General features: G+C 45.9%; 1 protein-coding gene across 2 annotated transcripts in view; it reads left to right on the top strand.

Annotated features, from left to right (window-relative positions):
• RH1 (RNA helicase 1) overlaps nucleotides 1–20,703 on the top strand; it is a 112,611-nt gene that overhangs the window by 28,305 nt on the left and 63,603 nt on the right. For both annotated transcript variants that reach the window (XM_086487286.1, XM_086487287.1), the window contains exons 2-5: nucleotides 3,119–3,353; nucleotides 12,305–12,562; nucleotides 14,628–14,734; nucleotides 14,846–15,029. In XM_086487286.1, the coding sequence (XP_086343412.1) occupies nucleotides 3,119–3,353; nucleotides 12,305–12,562; nucleotides 14,628–14,734; nucleotides 14,846–15,029 (784 nt within the window). The remainder of the gene's footprint in view (nucleotides 1–3,118; nucleotides 3,354–12,304; nucleotides 12,563–14,627; nucleotides 14,735–14,845; nucleotides 15,030–20,703) is intronic.

Raw genomic sequence — 20,703 nt, 5'->3', positions numbered from 1 at the left:
GAGATGGCAAAAACTGTTGTGTACAAGATGGCAAGAGGAATGGGAGAGTGCATCGCCCCCCTCCTATATATAGGAGAATAGGGAGTAGGTAGGGCAGACCAGAAGCCCCAACGGCCATGCACAAAAAACCCATAAATGAGGAAAAAATAGAAAAGGACCAGAATAGGTCCGATTGGGCAAAGTGCTGAGCAGAACCCTAAATGTGCCTGAAGATCCCTATCCAGCAGGTGTACGGGTGGCCAACCCACAACCAAGGGCCAGTGCACGTGATGTGTGTGAAGCCTGTAGGGCCTAGGCAGGGTGCGAAGCATCTGGAGATGAAGAATCCAACACTCCCCTCAATGATAGATGCGGAGTCGCTAAGGAAGAAAATGCAACACGCCTGGCAAATGTGGAGTGTGAAAAGAAGAAGCGCCAGCCAAACAAAAAACGACAAACCGTCCAGCACCAATGTGATAATGACCGAAGCTAGGTTAGGCTGATCAACTCGCACAAGGAAGCGGATGGAGAGGCTAACAACAGAACAAGTCGCCGAAGAGGATATATGAGGGAAAGATGGAAGACGAGCAGGGAGCTCATTGGTGGAGGTCAGCAGAAGAGAGAGACGGAAGAGAGAGAACCCCCCTTGAAGCAGAGCACTCTGACACAAAAGGAAAGAAGGCCAAGGTAGTAAATCCGGCAAACTCCAAGCCAAAATGTGATCTCCATCATAAGTGGGAAGAAGGAGGTGGATGAAACTAGAGGGTGAAGCCATCGGCTTGTGAAGGGCTAGAGATGGCGGTGGCAGACGTCTGTTGAGAAGCCGTCCCATCCTCACAATGTGAATCCTTCTTGCGGTCCCGTCGTCGTTTATAACATTTTGCTGTAAAATGACCTTTCTCTCCACAATAGGTACAAGTAATGTCACGGCGAGAAGGTGTACAACCAGGTCTAGAGTGTCCGGGAGCACTACCACCCCTATTGGATGTAGAGATCAATGCAGCAGAACTCGCAGAGGCGTCTGAGGTGGATCTGTCTTGAATGCGCGAAGCTATCTGCTGCACAGCGGGTAAGAGCTCCTCCCAAGTGATAGGAGTAGGGCGCGTGGAGGTAGTTAGTGATTGGAACAAGGAATCGTAAGTGTCGGGAAGCTTGAGCAGCAACCGAGTTGCCATGCCCTTGGAAGAGATCTGGTGTCCACAAGTTGCTAGCTCATCAGGGAGCAGAAGCATGTGGATAGCGTGTTGACGTCTTTACGCTTTCACACCACTGCACATTAGGTATGGGGTTTCCTTTGCAACATGTACGAGGCGAAGACACCCGGAAGGATCCTGGCCCTAGAAAAGACTTTGATGGACTTACCTCATGTGCAGTGGTGTGAGAGTGTAAAGACGTCAACACACTATCCGCACAGTTGATGAGTAAGAAAGAGTAAACTCTGTGATGGTTCAGATTCCACTGATCCACCATAGCGTGTGTAACCACAGTACCTGATCCGCCAGAAGCAGTACCATGAGAAGAAGTAGATGAGGAGCCAGCACGTGTAACTACAGAAGAAGTAGTAGCTGACGATGTCGATGTAGGAGCACCAGATGCAGGAGCAAGGCCGGGACACACAACATTTGCAGGATTGGTAAGCCAGTCCCAAAGGTCAAACTGCATAAGCATCACCATGATCTTCATCTTCCAGACGACAAAGTTGGAGCCAGCAAGCTTTTCGCAGAGAGGAAAGATGGGCATGGCTGGGACCAAGGGCCAATGCACGTGATGTGTGTGAAGCTAGTAGGCAGGGTGCGAAGCATCTGGAGATGAAGAATCTAACATCAACAACATAGATCCCAATACCAACCAATTGAGCATATATACAAAACATAAAGGGCAACCAACGGGTAACACAAATATTTGTGACAACACAACTACGCCTATCTCCGAATTGTGGTGGTGGTGAACTGGCCACGATGTCCTCTTGACCACCACTCCCTCTGTCTGCCACGTCTCATGGACGATTAGTATCACTGCCTAGGCGAGAGTTCACTGAGTGTGAACCTAAGGTCAACTATAACCGCCATCCAAAGCCAACGATAGCTGCTGTCCATGTTTTGTGACACTTGTACATAACCGACCCTTGTCTCATTCAACCTTTTAAGCATATTCAAATGGACATTTTTGAATATCATTTTTTTAACCAAAAAGTTTTTGTTTTGCGTACTTGGAAGTATTTTTTGTTTGGTTGCAATTATTTTGTAATATCAAGGCTGCATATTTTCAACTTTCTAATCCATACTGTACCAAATAGCATACAGAACAACATCTATATGTACACATTGATCTGTATGCAACCTTTTTGGTTTTTTTTTAAAATTTGAAAATGGGATACGTGGGTGTCCAACCTTGAGTTTTCAGAACTTTTTTCATTATAGTTGAATGCCACAATGATAATCTTTCAATGCAAAGTGCTCAAGCTTCTTCCCTTTGTACATTCTGAATCATACTATACCAAATGTCTCTACCAAGTTGGATGTTTTTTTTGTAGGCACTATGATGAGCCTTTCAGAGGTGATAGAATGGGGTATTTTCATTTTGAGCTGTTATTGTGTTGTGATATTGGTAGCTCTCATTTGTAGACGAGGTGATAGGTATTTGATGTGTTGTGCAATAGTAAGGCTTTTGGGATCTACTTGAATATTTGATGTTCTTAAAGTACCGTCTCTAAATGTCTTTTGAAATTGTTTCAGAATGTCCACAGTTAGGTTATTTTCCAACGGTATGTATTTTTGCGTACTGAACAATTTTTTCAAAACGGAACAATGTATAGTATGTACAGATTTGTACAATACACATCGTACACATCAACCCTGTTTTGTATGGTGTTTTTAAATACCTAGCAACCTTGGTAACAATATACAGCACTCTCTGATTATGTGATGTACTTACTACTGCTGCTTGCCAAAATTTGCTGAGAAACTGAAAACTGTTGAATATGCATGTCTATGGACGAGAATGTTGTTGCCTTGATTAGAAAGATTGCGTAGGTGCTGGGAACCTTCAGGCTTAGATTCCTTGTGTGACATTTTGTAAAGCTGGTATGGATTTTGAACGTAAATTGACAGTCTTAAATGTTTTGTTTTCCCCATGGCAGGCTAATATCAGCACTCGAGAAGGTTGGAATTGAAGCTCTTTTTCCTGTGCAAATAGCTGTTTGGCAGCAGACCATTGGACCTTGTGGAAGTGAAAGGGATCTCTGCATATGCTCCCCCACAGGGAGTGGGAAAACACTTGCATATGCCTTGCCTATTATGCAGATGCTGTCAACACGTGTTGTGAAAAAATTACGTGCCCTCGTCGTTTTACCAACAAGGGACCTTGCTATTCAGGTTATTTTACACTCAAAGATTTTTTTGACATGCCCTGTGATGTTGGTCTAATTTCAAAGGACACAGTTTGTTGGGTTGGTGAAGCCTCTAAATGCTCTAGCTCATTGCATTAATTGAATTGCCTAACTGCCTTTTGGTCTTTACAAAGAGCTGTTGTTGAACACAATATGCTTTGTTTTCATTGTTCTTTCACTCTTTCAATTTTGTTTGAATATTTTTTAGTATGCATTTAGTTTACAAGAGTAATGCTTTTCACACAAGGCTGCTGCTATAAAAGAAAAAACATATGCTACTCTTGCTGTAAATGGAAAAGCCAAGCAGCTATAACAGCGCTGTTTGAATTGCTTTGGATGCCAGCGGATCTCTCTCTCTCTCTCTCTCTCTCTCTCTCTACATATATATATATATATATATATATATATATATACATATATATATATATATATATATATACATATATATATATATATATATATATACATATATATATATATATATATATATACATATATATATATATATATATATATATACATATATATATATATATATGTATGTATACATATATATATATATATATATATATATATATATATATATATGTATGTATATATATATATATATATATATATATATATATATATATATATATATATGTATGTATATATATATATATCAGTTGTTTTTGCACCAGGATTCAGGCGAGGCATGGCGACTCTTCCATGGGCATTCTCCCCCCCCAGTCATCACTTCTATGGAGGTATGGGGTCAATATGCATCATCTCTCTACACAATCTCGGGGCAGCCACCTCTTCCGGATCCGTCAGAGCCATGCCCACACACATGTGCTTTCTTTACCGCTGAGATGGTAAAGAAAGCCATTGACAGGATGAGGATCAAGAGAGCATATGATCACGATGGCCTAATAGCAGATCATTTTATACATGCCAGAGACCTGCTTGCAGAGCTTCTAGGAGTGATGTTCAACCATGCCATGTGCGAGGGCCTACCTGATAATTGGAGTTTGTCTACTATCGTACCTATCTTCAAGTCAGGGGACCCTATGGAACCTGGGAACTACCGCACTATCATGATTGGACACACATTGGCATGGTTGTAGGCATCCATCCTTGATCGGCAGTTGAGTAGATAGGTAGAGAGAGAGGGTGTATGGGCAGCAGGACAGGCGGGTTTCGGGAGAGGTTTCTCTACTCTTGATCACATTCTGACACTTAGAGCCATTATTGAGGAGGGGAGATCACGTGGGAGATGGCTCTATTGTTGCTTTGTCGATTTTCGCAAAGCCTTCGATATAGTGCCCAAAGCTAGATTGATGCGCAGACTATAGGAGATAGGGGTACCCACAGAGTTGACTTGGGGGATCATGGCTCTATACATGTCAGTAGTGGGTCATGTACGCACTCCAGAGGGGATTTCTGACCTGGCTCACTCCACTATCAAGGTGAAACAGGGCTGCCCGCTATCTTCTACACTATTTGACATGTATGTGGATGAGGTTGCTGACTACATTGAGAGGGATGGTGATAGAGGAGCACAGTTGGCAGGGACATGGATCCCACTATTGCTATATGCTGATGATATTGTGTTGATTTCTGACTTACCGGAGGGGATGTGCAGCGTCATTCAGATGCTTTGTACACATTTGCCCACGATAGTGGATTGTTTGTTAACCTGTGGAAAACCAAGATTATGGTGTTTAACACCACACCGCAGTGGGTGGGGAGGTCAGCACCCACTTTTACATACGGCCAGGAGATGGTGGAGTATACACATGCATACACCTATCTTGGGGTAGACTTCAGTGGATCGGTGTTTTCATTGAGGAGAGTAACAGAGACTAGATTGCCGAGAGCTTATGCAGCCTTGGGATTGGAGAATATGTTTTCGCAGGTTCAGTTTCAGGATCTTGAACAATGCTGTGCCTTTTTGACACTCTAGTGGCTTCAGCTATGCTTTATGGGGTTCAGATTTGGGGACCCTCCTCCCCCCCCCCCCCCCCCCCCCCCCCCCCCCCCCCCCCCCCCCCCCTCCCCCCCCCCCCCGCGCAGTCGAGGCCCTTACTAAATCAGTTTCCTTCATGCATAATTTATGGGACCTCCCCAAAGACAGATGCTCGGCTAGCCCTTGAGTCATCCCGACAGCTCTCTCTCTCTCTCTCTCTTTGCCCCCCCCCCCCCCCCCCCCCCCCCCCCCCCCCCCCCAGCCAGCCCCCTTGCGCTGCCCTCTCTCGCTAATCCCTCGCGCTGCCTGCCCCGCCCCGCCCCTCGCGCTGCCCCCCCCCTGCCACACCTCCTCGCGCTCCCCCTCGCCCAGCCACCCCCGCTGCGCCCTGCTGCCCCCTGCATTTTCTGCAGCCAGGCCCCGCTGCCCCCGCACTTTTCTGCAGCCAGCCCCGCTGCCCCTGCATTTTCTGCTTTGCCTTGCATCCCCCCCCCCAATGCCGGGCAGGTACAGGTCCAGCAATTTTCCAGCAGGGAATTCACACTGCAGGGAATTTTCCAACAACTTTTAGAAATTTTCAGAAATCCTCAGAGTTTGCAGATAGAATTTTCAGAAATACAAAAAACTCAAGAAAATTCAGAAATTCAGATTGCAGACTTTTTTGTAGATTTTGCAGAAATTGCAAGGGTACGCAAAATGTATGCTTGATGCGGGAGACAATGTATGCATAGTGTGGAAACATATGTGCGCTTAGTGGCTCTCGTTTTCCGGGCGGCGATTAAGCATGAGGAAGCAGAATGATAAAGCCGACCCTTTAGAGGATGCCATTCAAAAGTGCAAAGAGGAAATGACGGAGACCATTACCAAGATGAACCGCAATCTATTGGGCACAATAAAAATTCTGGAAGGGCGTGTATTGATCCAAGAAAGCAAGATAAATGCACTGGAAGATCGAGTGACGACTCAGGATGAAGAAATTGCGTCACTCAAGAAGGATCTCGCCAAAGCACGATCAAAAAACACACTGGAAGAGGGCGAATTGCAACCCTCAGTAATCGAAGAAATCAACAGGATCAAGGAGCAAGTACGGGCCATCAAAGAGGGAGAAGAGCAACACAAAGAGATGACGACTTCTTGGGTAGATGTTCTTACAAAAACTCAACAGAAGGTGGGTGAAGCCGAGAAATGGATCGAGGTTGCCAAGAACGGAAAAGGTAAGGAGATAACGTCCACGTCCATACCTACTATCATTAATCTGACACTAGAGGAGGAGCAAAGAAGACGTGTGCGCGCTTTACATGTGAGAATTTGTGGTCTTAAAGACAAAGACAATGTGGACGAAGAGGTAAAAGAACTCGTGGTCTTGATGGGGGTTCATGAGCCGACCCACACAAGAGCTTGGAGAGTGGGCAACATAAAGAAAAATGGAAGCAGTGGGAAAACCTCAAAAGAAAGGGCACTCATCCTCTGTTTTCCCTCCATGGAAGCGAAGAAGACCATCTTGAAGAAAAGGCCAAATCTTTGTTGGGGATGATCTTACCCTCTCGCAGATCGCTCATGTGCAGGAGGTAATGCCGGAGATTAGAGTGGCAAGGGAAAAAGACAAGATTGCCTTTTACCGAGATGGAAGAGTGGTAATACTGGAGCGACGCTCCACATGACTATGCGAGACTTATGGGACCACACTCAAAGTTGCTGCCTGGAATTGTAACAGATCTATGCGTCCTGATGTGAGTGCTTTTGAGGATAGTTTTATTGGAAGAGACATCATCTTCTACTTTGAGACACATCAGGCCCGTGGGCAATCCATGCCTCACATCAGTGGATACAGATGGGAGACAACTTACAGACAAGAGATTCGATCAGAGCACAGAGGACGGGGCTCAAGGGGAGTGGCAGTGTTATTTAGAGAGGATTTGGAGCCATTGATACATATAGCCCGCAGGGATGAGTAGGCTAGGTGCATGTGGGTGAGATTGAGAGCAGAGACAGGTAGGTATCTTTACATTGCTATTTGCTACTTTCCCCCGAGTACGTTAGTCTATGCATCACCTAGAGGACAATCCCCCTTTTCTATTTTGGATGATGACATATGGGAGTTCTCTACAGATGGTGACATTTCATTCTAGGGGACTTCAATGCTAGGAGTGCCCATCAACAGACAGTGTTTTATGATACTTATGAGAAGTTGCTAAGAGAGCTAGATGTTGTAGAGACGGGCCTGTCCAAACTATCACAGGATGTGGAATATACTGAGTATGGGCGACACCTGATCGACATGGGCACTGCACATGGACTGGCCATCTTGAATGGCCTACAGAGATTTCCCGCGGCGAGAGGTTTCACATGCTTCCCACACAGACATGGAGCCAGCACAGTGGATTATGTCATGGCACAACCGAGTCTCATCTCTAGTATCCAGGATCTCACAGTTGGGCCGAGACCGGTTGGGGTGGCAGTGGATCATGCTCTTGTGTTGATGACCATCTCCTTCCAGTCAGTGTAGCACACAAACCACGAGTAGTAGCCCCTACTCGCTACACCTTCACGCGGGAGACGGATTCTGTATACATAGACGGGATCTACAGACACCTATGCATTGAGGAACTAGGGCGACATCTAGAGGAGCTTACTACTATGCTGACACAGACATTACATGATGCAACCGCAGAGGCATACCCACACACCCAGCCTGAGCAGAGACGCCGTTCAGGGAGCATGCCTCAGAATAGCTGGGATGATGAGGACTGCCGCCAGACTAGAGCTAGACTTCAGAGGGAGGTGCTTCTGGGGAACATCAATCACAGACAATGACAGATTGACTTCCGACGCCTGGTGCGGCGGAAGAAGAGGGCATTTTTGGCTCGAGTAGAGCAGGATCTATACCAGCTATTCTTGAGTCAGGACTCGCGTGAGGCGTGGTGGCTCTTTCATGAGCTGCCCCCCCGCCGTTACCTGTACAGAGATCTGGGGTCAGTACGCATCATCTTTGTACACAGTACTTGGACAGCTGCCCCTTCCTGACCCCCCCCGATCCATGCCCACACACATGTGCTTTTTCACCGCTGAGATGGTGAAGAAAGCCATTGATAGGATGAGGACTGGGAGAGCATATGATCATGATGGCTTCGTGGCTGAGCATTTCATGCATGCCAAAGATCTACTAGTAGAGCTTCTAGCAATTATGTTTAACCGTGCCATGTGTGAGGGCTTGCCTGATAGTTGGAGCCTATCTACGATTGTACCTATCTTCAAGTTGGGAGACCCTATGGAGCCTGGGAATTATGGCACTATCATGATTGGACACACACTGGCACGGTTGTACGCATCCATTCTTGAGCAGCAGTTGAGTAGATGGGCAGAGAGGGAAGGAATGCATGCAGTTGGGCAGGCAGGGTTCAGGAGAGGCTTTTCTACTCTTGACCATATCTTGACACTCGGGGCCATCATCGAGAAGGACAGATCTCATGGGAGACGGATCTATTGTAGCTTTGTGGACTTCCGCAAAGCCTTTGACATAGTACCTGGAGCTAGATTGATGCGCAGATTACAGGAGATGGGAGTACCCACAAAGCTCATTTGGGGGATCATGGCATTGTACAGATCAGTAGTAGGGCATGTACGCAGCTCTGAGGGACTATCTACACTGGTTCACTCCACTATTGGGGTGAAGTAGGGCTGCCCGCTCTCTCCTACTCTATTCAGTATGTATGTGGATGAGGTTTTTGACTACATTGAGAGTGATGGTGATAGAGGTGCACAGCTGGCAGGGACATGGATTCCACTTTTGTTATATGCTCATGATATTGTGTTGATCTCCGAATCTCCGGAAGGGATGCAACGTCACTTGGTTTGCCCACGAAAGTGGTTTGTCTGTCAACCTTGGTAAAACCAAGGTTATGGTGTTTAATACCACCCCACAATGGATCAGAAGGTCAGCACCTACATTCACATACGGCCAGGAGACTGTGGAGTATACAGATGCTTACACTTACCTTGGAGTGGTTTTTAGTGGACCTGCATTCTCACTAAGGAGAGCAACAGAGACCAGATTTACTAGAGCCCATGCAGCATTGGGTAGATTGGAGAGGATGTGTTTGCAGGTTCAGTTTCAGGAGCCTTGGACGAAGCTCTGGCTCTTTGACACTTTGGTGGCTTCTGCATTGCTCTATGGAGCTGAGATATGGGGACCTTCATTGGATCATCACGGGAGGTCGGGTCGCACTGATGGATGGGGGAGTAGGGAGAAACCTCTCGTCTCTATGATCTCGCGGCTCTTTAGAGCCAAGGCCTCAATACCACGTGCCATTATCCGAGCAGAGCTAGCGGTCCCCCCACTAGTGGTTGAGGCGCTCACCAGATCAGTCTCCTTCATACGCCGCATGTGGGAACTTCCTAGAGACAGATATGCCCGCCTTGCACTTGAGTCCTCTCGACAGTTAGCCATGCAGGGAGATACAACATGTTGGTATCGGGAGATGACATCATGGTTTTAGGCGCATGGGTTCAGCATAGACAGGTTGCCACCCTTCCAGTACTCATTGGATGCACCATCTCTCACTCTTACACAGTTCGAGATCACCCGGCTCATCCGCTAAGACCTGACCCAGCTAGACACCAGGAGGACATGGATACAGCCAGCACAAGAGCTAGGCATGAAGATGGCTTTCTACAGAGAGCATCTTCTCCAGCTTACGGAGGATGGTTTTGTGATGAGACCTAGATACATGGACACCCACTTGTCTCATGGGATACGATGTGCTATTGGCCAGTTACGCACATCTTCTCACCAGCTACGGATTGAGACTTGGAGATATGGCGGAGTACCAACAGAGGCCAGGACATGGCCCTTGTGTGACATGGAGCTTGAGACAGAGTTGCACTACAGATGCCGCTGCCCCGTCTACTACGAGATACGAGGTCCCTTCCAGTGCTTGTTCAGAGAGGGTTTTGAAATTTGGACCACTCTCCAGAGTCATGGGATACGAGGATCAGAGATGCCTGGGCTTGTTCTTGCTCGAGCTGCGCAGACACAGACATAGCCTGATGACTGGAGAGGCTAGCCAGTCTCAGAGACGGATCACAGATTTCTTTAGAGCAGACACTGGACAGCCGCAGGAGCTACTCCCACAGCAGAGCTCACATTCGTCTCACACCAGAGGCACACTGATCGACTGAGCGATTGAGCTGGGGAAATCCAGGTGCCCACGATTGCGGAGGACCACACAACATCGACGGAGGCTACATCAGAAGATTCGGAGCACTCTGACCAGGCATGCACGACGCCCGGTCAGACTACTGATCGTGGAGGAGATTGATGAGATCCGCCAACACCGATGCTGGATCTACTCCACAGCAAAGCTCACATTCGTCTCACACCAGAGGCACACTGACCGACCGAGCGATTGAGCTGGGGAAATCCAGGCACCCACGACTGCTGAGGACTACACAACATCGACGGAGGCTACATCAGAAGATTCGGAGCACTTTGGCCAGGCATGCACGACGCCCTGTCAGACTACTGACCATGAAGGAGATTGATGAGATCCGCCAACAACCGATGCTGGATCTCCTATGATTTAGCTATCCCAGCCAGCTGCTCATTTTACTTAGTTCACATCGACCAGCTTAGGATCCCATAGTATTTTTTGTTTTGTTATGTTGTTATTTTGTTACTCGGACTTTGTATCAGATGCACCACATTGTAACTTTCTGGTCTCATAGGTCACTTTGGCCTTTTGAAGACGTTAATATAACATTGCATTTCATTTCATTTCATTTCATTTCTCTCTCTCTGCATGAGACCTCAACAAGTTTAACCTCTCTGTTTCTATCTCAGATATTAAAGTCACTCTCACTGCTCAGACTTCTCCCTCTCTCTGACAAATATCAAGCAGAAATACAATGTTTTTTTAGTTTTGAAATGCAAGACAGTACTATGGGAATAGATGCTCCATTCAGTGTACATCAAATAGAGGATCCTTGCCCTTACACTTCAGATGGAGCTTTCTAGTCTGAGGGTCGATCATGACATGGTCCTTGTGATCACATCCCTCGAGCATGATATGAGAGTCTTCTTGTCCATTTAACGCTTGGACCTGTGAACGATGTTCGCCTATCAAGGGGGTCACTGCCACCTTATGCCCTCATCACCCTGGTGCTGCCAAAGCTACTCCAATCTGTGGTCCCATCTCCTTGAGCTTCTTTTCAAGGTGTGCTGCAACCTCAGGTGATACGAAGTTAACCTTAGCTCCATTGTCAAAGAATACAAGTGTCTCCTGGTTTCAAACCTTTCCCCATGCTCTGCATAGCTTTGAAGACTCATCCTCTTGCTGAACTCCAAGATAACAGACAATGGTCTCTGCCTCCTTTCCCTTTCTCTCGAGTCTCCTCTGCAGCCATCTGCTTGTCCAAGGTAACCAGTCTAACAGAAGCAAGTGATGGAGAGGTGCTGTAGAACTTTGAACTGTTGGTTGGAAGTCTGTTAGGTATCTTCATCGGAATATCTACCTCAAGCTTGTGTCAATGAGAGAGAAGCAAATAGCTGCTTAAACACACGCCAATCTTTGGGGCCTAACCTTGAATTGACCACTAATGGAGTGCATTCCCAGAAGAGGGCTTCCTCACTTTTGAAGCCTCAATGAAATTCCCTTTGAAAAGGCCACATCAGACTGCCGATTCAACTTATCGTGTGCACAATGGAAAGTGTTAAACTTCATACGTTGACCTCCTTTGTAGTACTTCTGCCCTCCATGCGAGTCCACTGATTATAAGCAGTGGCCTGAAGAAGGGCCGATTGTTCATAAAATATGCTATTCTGAGATTGTTTGTGTCTCTTCGTCTTTATATTTCTGATCTCACTTAGTATCTTCTGCAATTGATCTTTGAAGCTATATTTATAATCTACTGTTTTTCACTGCAATAAAATGAAGGTTTTGGCAAGCTTTTATTTAGCTCAAGAATGTTTCCTTGGACTCTGGACTTTTTAGGTCAAGGGAGTCTTTGATGTCATTGCCCCAGCAGTTGGGTTGTCCGTGGGGTTGGCCATTGGACAAACACAAATTGCCAGCGAAGCTGCAGAGCTGGTTGAGCTTCCAAGAAAGTGTGCACACAGCTTCAGCAAATCAGAGGTTGAGCTTGTGGGCTCTATTAATAGTCTTGTAGACATTCTTGTGGCAACACCAGGTCGCTTGATGGATCACATTACCAGCACACATGGATTTACATTAGAACACTTGCGTTATCTGGTGAGTTTCAGGCCTTGTACAAATTTTCGTATTCAACATAAACAAAAGCCAACATCATTAAGTTGTGGTGGCAGTTTATGTACTGTTTGTGTTTATATTTTTTCTCGTTTGAATTAGTAACAGCCTTCTCTCTCAACCATCTGACAGGTTTATGAGAATTCTAACAGTGGTCAGTGCCAATTTCACAATCTGTCAAAATATGATTTTCACTTTAACATTTGTATGATTGTTAGGCATCTTCTGAATGGAACGTTCTTCTTCACTGTAGCTAGTGAGTGTAGGCTACACCCACTTGTAGTATGATCGATTACATGACCATGGGCTTGCATTCCCATGCCATTGCATAATCACTAAGTCCTCATTATCATGACTCCATCATGCCATCACCATAAGAGATTGTTCACACATAGTGATAAGAGATGGTGGGAACTTGCGTTCCTCAACACATTCCCTGCTGTTCACCATCTTTAAGAACCAAGGAAGACAAAGATGCTTTGGACTTGGATCTTTAACACCTTCTCTCAAGTTCCGCAGCATCTCTAACAACATTGTTGACAAGGGGAACTGGTGTGAGCTTGCATCCTCCAACAACTTTCCTCAACTCTAGCACCATTTTAGTCCTGAAACAAAGAAACAAATCCATAATTAGAGGACTTTTCCTGGCTTCCTTATCTACATGAGTAACCTTCTCTTACTCCTTAACTTCATACCTGAAGTGAAGCTCCATCATACGCAACTCTGTGCTTGCAGATGAGGAGCTCATCCTTGTGTCACCAACTCCATGTATGTTCAATTGATCACTTGTAGATCACTTCTTTCTTTCATTGTCTTCTAACACATTATCCTTTGTATTTAGTTTTCTGATCATGCTCCATAGCTGAAAAAAGAAGGGCAACATTATGCTGCTCAAAGGCTGATGTGGGACTTCTTTGATGGGTCCTTTTGGGAATCCATCTACTGCTCATGGATCACCTTAAGCTTGCTTGCTTGATCTTCATTCTCCACCATAGAATCCATGCCTCCTTTTGACTTGAAACAGTCATGCTATCTCCATACCAAGCTCTTGAAGCTCATACCTCGTGATAATATGTTGTATTATCTGGAGGTCTAGCTGAGGTCCTCTGCTTCAATTAAGTTGTAAAGTCAACAGGTGATGGCAGCGTCCTTGACAACATTTTTACATTTTGAGAGGCTGCATCCAAGGCCAACTTTGAGAAGCTTTTGATCGTGTGGATTGGAGCTTTCTTGCGGTGACTATGCTAAGGATGGGTTGCAACATTGTATTCCACTACCCATAGTCGGGTACTGATTACCACTGGGGAGAGGATCGAGGTCTGCATTGACTAGACCTGTCAGATAAGGCTGTTCATCCTCTTGCACCTTTTTTGTTCATACTCTTCATAGAGGCCTTGAGTAGCTATCTCATTGCTCAAGAGGTTGGGCTTAAGGGATTGCATATGCCCAGCTATGAGGAGAGGAACTTTTGGATGTGGAGTTTGCTGATGACTCTGCTTTGTATTTGGACAGCAAGGAGGACAATCTTTAGAAGGGCCAATGGTGCTTCAGACATTTTGTGTCGCTTCGGGTGTGTTGCTCAATTTTCGCCTAATGGAAAGGAGCTGGATGAATGGTTATTGCCAATGATATAAGTCCTATTGCCTAGAGACACGTGTAGGGTCAAGGCTTTTTTAGCCTTTGAGGTAGATGTGACCGTATTGGCTACATATAGGTGCCAACTTTAGAATGTGCCCCTCCTTAATGAGCGGAGGACCATAGCTAGCCACAACATCTTTTTCTTGACCTGCAATCAATGTACTGTTCTGAAACCAGCTACTATTGGTTGCATAACCTGGAAGTGCATGTTGATTCTTAAAAAGAGACTGTGTGCATGCTCTGAAACCAATTATTGTTCTTGGCATAACCTGTAAGTGCCTGATTATGCTGAAGAAGAGACATTTGAATAGCTACTTTTAACTTTCTGATCAATTTAACCACCATTTTGGGCTTTTGCCACATCTTAAGTGCCCATTTCTAAAAAAAATTGTGTGTTTCTGGTGCCATCTAGGTGATTGATGAAAGTGATAGGCTTCTAAGGCAGGCTTACCAAGATTGGTTGCCACATACTTTAGACAGAATATTTGCAGAGGGTCAATCCGAACAACCATTGCTAAAGTAAATGTCTAGGAGGTTTTTACATGGGGGTTTTGATTCAAATATTACAGACAGTCTTGTCACAAATGTGAACCAACTAAAATGACTTGAAACCACTTTTGATACTTGCAGAGGTCTTCAGCGTGGTTTTGATGGGGCTAATCATTATCGTGCAATGAAGATGGTTTTATCAGCCACTTTGACAAGGGATCCAGCTAAAATATCACAAATCAAACTGTGTTTTCCATTGTTGATTTCTGCAAGTGCTGAAGAAAAGCGGTACCAACTACCTGAGCAACTACAGTCATACAAATTGGTAATATGCTATTCTTTATTTTTGTTTTTGGTTTGTACTTTTTACCAGGATGGTCCGCATGAATGTACAACTTAAACTCAATTGTTTGTTGGCTTGTTGATTTCATTTCTAGAGGTGGTTGCAGGAGGCTATTTTTTTCAAAGAAAAATGTGTGTGCGTGCGAGCGTATGTGTGAGAAATGAAATGTATTGTTAACGTCTGCAAAAGGCCAAAATGATCTACGGGATCAAAATATACAACTACCATCTGAGTGATACAACTATCTGTGACAGAAACTAAGTACTGAAATGAAACTAGATACAATATCGCTGTGGTGGGTGGGTAGGTAAGACCGCATTGATTGAAATAAGAAGTAAGCCTGAGATGGGAGGAGATCATCTAATGAACTGTCTCATGGGCCTCTATAGTATAGTGACAATCTCCTCCATATCCTCCTTTGTATCGTCTATCTTTGTGATGGCCTCCCTCTGAGCCTCGGTCTTCTAGATCAACCCAAGTGTGTAGCTCTATTAATAAGAACACCTTGTGTGCCTACTCTCTCTGTACTCTGTGTATGCTGTTGGCTGATGCCGGTAGATAGAAAGTGTGTGATTCGTCTCTGTACTGGCCCTCCATGCCCTAGTGGTTTGCTTCAAGAGTGTCTCACCGAGTCTGTGTATCTCTAGTAGATACATGCCTAAACATCTCTGATTTGAGACTCTAGAGAGTGGTCCAAATCTCTCCCGAAAAAGACAATGAAAACGGCCTCTAATCTCATAACATGCTGGACACTGACATATATAACGCTCCTCTGTCTCTGGTGCTAACTGGCATACTCGGCACATACGCTGCTCAGGTGGCACTCCACTGTATCTGCCAACCTCTATCACTAGCTGATGCGAGGAGGTGAGGATTTGACCAATTGCACATCGTGATGCATGTGACAAATGTATATCTATGTACCCTGGTCTAATAATGAATCCATCCTGTCTAGTAGGGAGAAGATGATCTCGGTAGAAAGCCATCTTTGTCCCCAACTCCTTTGTTGGTGCCAACCATTTCGTCCTAACATCAATCTGTGTAACGTCCTGTCTGATGAGCTGGCTAATATGTGTACGACTCAGACGGAGCGAAGGTGCATCTAGAGAGTACCGAAATGGAGGTAATCTATCCATACTGAATTCATGTAAATCAAATCGCGCCGACATCTGTGCATAACAACAAGTCATATGCCCAACATTAGCTAACTGTCTAGATGACTCCAAAGCTACCGGAGCATATCTATGTCTAGAAAGCTCCCACAGGCTGCGCATAAATGAAACAGATCTAGTGAGCGCCTCAACTGTAATGGAAGTCACACCAAGCTCTGCTCTAACAATGTCATGGGGGATTGAGTCCTTGCTGCGGATCATCTTGAAAATCATGGTGACCAAAGGTCTCCCCATAGATTTCCAACCATCGTATGTGCGCCCTTGTCTACTACGTCGGTCCATGCTAGGACCCCAAATCTGAACTCCATATAGTAAAGAAGTGACTAGAGTATCAAAGAGCCAAAGCTTCGTGCGGGGCTCTCGAAAGTCGAAACAAACATGTGAGCACATCCTCTCTAAAGAGCCCAAGGCAGCATAACCTCTAGTCAGCCTGACATCTATTGCCTCTCTGAGGGAGAAAGATGGACCAGAAAAGAGCACTCCCAAATAGGTGCATGAATCCACATACTCCACTGTATCCTGTCCATATGTGAACTGAGCTGCAGATTTTCTGACCCACTGTGGTGTGGTGTTCAACACCATAACCTTGCTTTTCCAAGGTTGATTGTCATACCACTATCCTACGAATATAAGGGCAGTGTGTCCAACTGCCTCTACATGCCCTTTGGAGAATTTGCAATCAACACAATGTCATGTGCATATAAGAGAAGAGGGATCCTTATACCTCCTAGCTGTGCTCCTCTATCTCCTCCTCTGTCAATATACTCTGAAAGCTCATCAATATACAACCCAAAGCGTGTCTGAGACGACGGACATCCCTGTTTCACTCCAATAATGGAGGTAGCTGGTGTAGTTAAACCCTCTCAAGTCCTGATTCTACCAGTCACTGTGTCATACAAAGCAGAAATCCCCCATACAATCTCATTGGTGGATTTCCCAATATCATATATCCTCTGTAGGAGCCTAGCTCTGGATACTGTATCAAATGCTTGACAGAAATCCACAAAGAAACAATAGATCCGTCTCCCTGAAAATTTGTCCTCAACGAGTGCTCTCGTGAATATGGTCAATAGTAGAGTATCCTCTCCTGAATCGCGCCTGTCCTTGTGATTTGAGCTGCATCCTCTCTGCCCATCTCTGTAACTCATGCTCGAGTATAGATGCATATAGCTTGGCCAGTGTATGGTTCATCATGATAGTGCGATAATCAGTCAGAAGAGTGGGATCTCTTGACTTGAGTATAGGCACAATGGTGTTAGTATTCCAGCTCTCCGGGAAGCCCTTACACACAGCTCTATTAAACATATGTGTCTTTCCTTGTCTATTGCCTCGCACACTATACTATCTGTGAAAAAGTAGAGGATTGAGGACAAATCTCTGGTGGATCTGGGATATGTGGTTGCCTTGGTACTGAACATAAATCAGCTGCATACTGTCCCCATGTATCAAGTGTTGTGATCTGTAATGGAGAACTATGTTTTTGAAAGAGTTTCCATGCCTCTTTTGATTTTACCCCAGAAAAATCTGATAGAGATCCCTGTCCAACTTTGCTAAATGGGCTCTTTTATTTTGCCTAATGAGGGGTTTGAAAAGAATCTGTGATCTCTTATGAGTGATAGATCCAAGGGCAACCTCTCTCTGCAACCATGCTCTTATCTCTCTGTACTCATCATCATATGAACTGTTCTGCGGAACAGTACTGGTCCGTGATTGGCAAAGCTGCTGAGTGAACTCCTCTAAAGGTAATTGAGGATCCACATCACATAAGGAGTGAAAGATCTTTGAAGTGTAAAGCCCATGAGTCTCTGAAGTAAAAAGATAGCGTGTATAAAGGGGCCATCTGTCACAAACTGCTGACGTGTCAAGACATTGAAGAACGGAGCAACTTGATCCCGGCCGAGAAGCCTAAACCCTAGAAGCAACAGAAGAAGTTTGACCAACTTGCAAAGTTTGGCCGAGTGGCCTATTTTCAAAGAAGAGTTTCCACCAACTTATGGGACCCTGTCCGATGATGGGGCCCAAGTGACATAAAGGTGTTAACATAAAGCAGGATCCACTCACACACATAGAAGATGCATCAAGACGTCATGACATCGCAACAGTACGGAAGACCTGAAAATTGCGTTGGTATGATGACGTGGTAGACTGTACGGATAGTCTCGGGTTTTGCGTTGACAGCTTTTGGAGCAGTTGCTTTTGAGTTTGAAGCTTTTCATGTAAACTGCTTTTCATAGGCCAAGGGACTTTAAATATGTGCAGAGGGCTCATTCTCTGGCATGCTTCCTGAAGAAGGTGCAGAGTCTGGAGTACTGGCGTTGTACTGAGTTCAAGCAATATAAAGAAATACCGAAAGGGGCGCTAACCTTTGGGGCCAGTGCTCTCTTGGGGTGGAACTCCGCCACTCCCCATCTCGTTCGTCTATCTCTTTCAGTTCAATTGTTATTTGAAGTGCTTAAAGTTGTTCAGTCTGTTCTGTTCCGTTGGCACGTGGTGCCTGTCCCTGTGACAATGGTATCAAAGCTTCAGGCGTGTGCTTTTTTGAAAGCATACCAGTCCCACCTAAGAGCAGATAGAGAAAACCGGCGTTTCCAAAGTCTACTGGAATTTTATTTGAAGCATCTTCGTGCCCTGATCCCCGACTTAGCCACTCCCATCCTTACTTCATTGCGCCATAGTTACAGGGAATGGTCATTTTCAAGTCTCCGTTCCCTTTCCAACTTCCCGTTCCGAATCCTTTTTCCGTGTTTCAAGTGTGAGTGTTCGAAATAGGGAATGACGTTTCATGCCCGTTGCCGTTCCCCGTTCCAAAATCCCGTTCCGGGTAACTATGCATCGCGCATCGGGCGCGCTCCTGTCTTCATCGCTCTGATCTTGGTTTTCCCAAGATTCACTGTGAGTTCCTTGTTCTATACAAAACTCATCTAAAGCTCTCAGATGGCTTTGTAGGCCCTCTGGTGACTCTGAAATTAGTACAATGTCATCAACATATAGCATAATGTGGACTGTGGCACCTGCTAGGTCTGCTCCTACCCCTCCCGCTCGTAGGATGTGGTCGGAGACCTCGTCGATGTAGAGCCCGAAGAGAGTTTGGGAGAGGGACATCCTGGCTTAACACCAATGGTGCTGACAATAGACTCTGACATACCGCCTTGACAGCAAACTCTCTGAGTCACTCTCTCATAGAGAGCATAGATGGCCCATATCATCTCCGAAGGTATCCCCAAATTCTGAAGTCGTCGAAAGAGCCTCTCCGATGGGACGGTGTCAAAGGCTTTGCGGAAATCCACAAAGCAGCAATAAAGACTCTTCTTTCGCACCTTTGCCCCATCAATGAGGCAACGCAGAACGAAGATGTGGTCGATAGTGGAGAAGGTCCGCCTAAACCGTGCCTGGCCAGGAGCCCGTAGGCCCTCAGCCTCCCTGTAAGAACTGAGCTCCGCCTCAAGAACTGCCCTATACAATGGCCCCCCATATAGTTTGGCCATTGTTTGGCCAATCATGATAGCCTTGTAATTCCCTGGGTCCAAGGTGTCTCCAGACTTGTGGATCGGCACAATGGTGTGGCTGGTTCACTCCTCTGGGAAGCCCTCTCCTATAGCCCGTTTGAATGCATGTGCGATCAACGGGGGTATCATGGCGGCTGTATAAATGAGGTGCTCACTCTGTAGACCTGTATGATCTGATCATTGGCGGTGCTGTAGTCGATGGATGGCCTTCTTGACCATCTCTGATGTGAAGGAGGAGGAGCTCGTGGGTCGAGGCCCGGGAGGTTGTGGAATCTTAGGTTGGTTCGGCACCTCATAAAGTTTCTGTGCATAGTTGTGCCATACCTGTGGATCCTCAATAGGGGTAGTTGGTCGTGGCTCCTGGATGGTGCGCAATGCTGTGGCACTGTCCATGCTCATGAACAGGGGTATAGCTCTAGCTCCTGTGCCTCCTCGAAAGCTCGCCGCTTTCAGCGTGTGGGTGTCTTCATCTGGCGTTTGGCCTCTCGATCAGTGGTCTCTCAAAGAGTCCGCTGTGCACGCAGTCGGCGGTAGAGATCTCTGCACTCATCATCATACCAACGGTTCTGTGGCATAGTTCAGTGGGAGTGTGGCTTGTATGGGTGGTGTGCGGGAAAGAGCTGATGTATGAAGAGCAAATGTGATGTGGGAGGCAAGCATTGGTAGTGATGTAGAGGGGTGGAGCAGAAGGAGTCCCTTATGGACCTCTGTCGAGTATAAGGGAGACTAGCTCGTGTGTGAAGTGAATCGTGGTGCGTGGGGTGCGTGTCATGGATGTGTGGCGTCGCTAGTGAAGGAGAGTGTGAGATAGGTGTGGTCAGCTGAGCGGGTTGGTGAAAGAGCTAAGTAGGTGGGTGGCCTCTCTAGGTCCCATGATGTAGTCCACGATACTCCCCACTTGGTTGCAACTCCTTATGGTATGCATGTCAGTCCTCTTGAAGTAGGCCATTGTGCCATCCCGTTATAAATAACGAGGCG

The sequence above is a fragment of the Adiantum capillus-veneris genome, chromosome 17 (genome assembly GCF_014529385.1).
Source record: "Adiantum capillus-veneris isolate H3 chromosome 17, ASM1452938v2, whole genome shotgun sequence".
Classification (NCBI taxonomy): domain Eukaryota; kingdom Viridiplantae; phylum Streptophyta; class Polypodiopsida; order Polypodiales; family Pteridaceae; genus Adiantum; species Adiantum capillus-veneris.
This window is presented reverse-complemented; position numbering and strand designations above follow the sequence as displayed.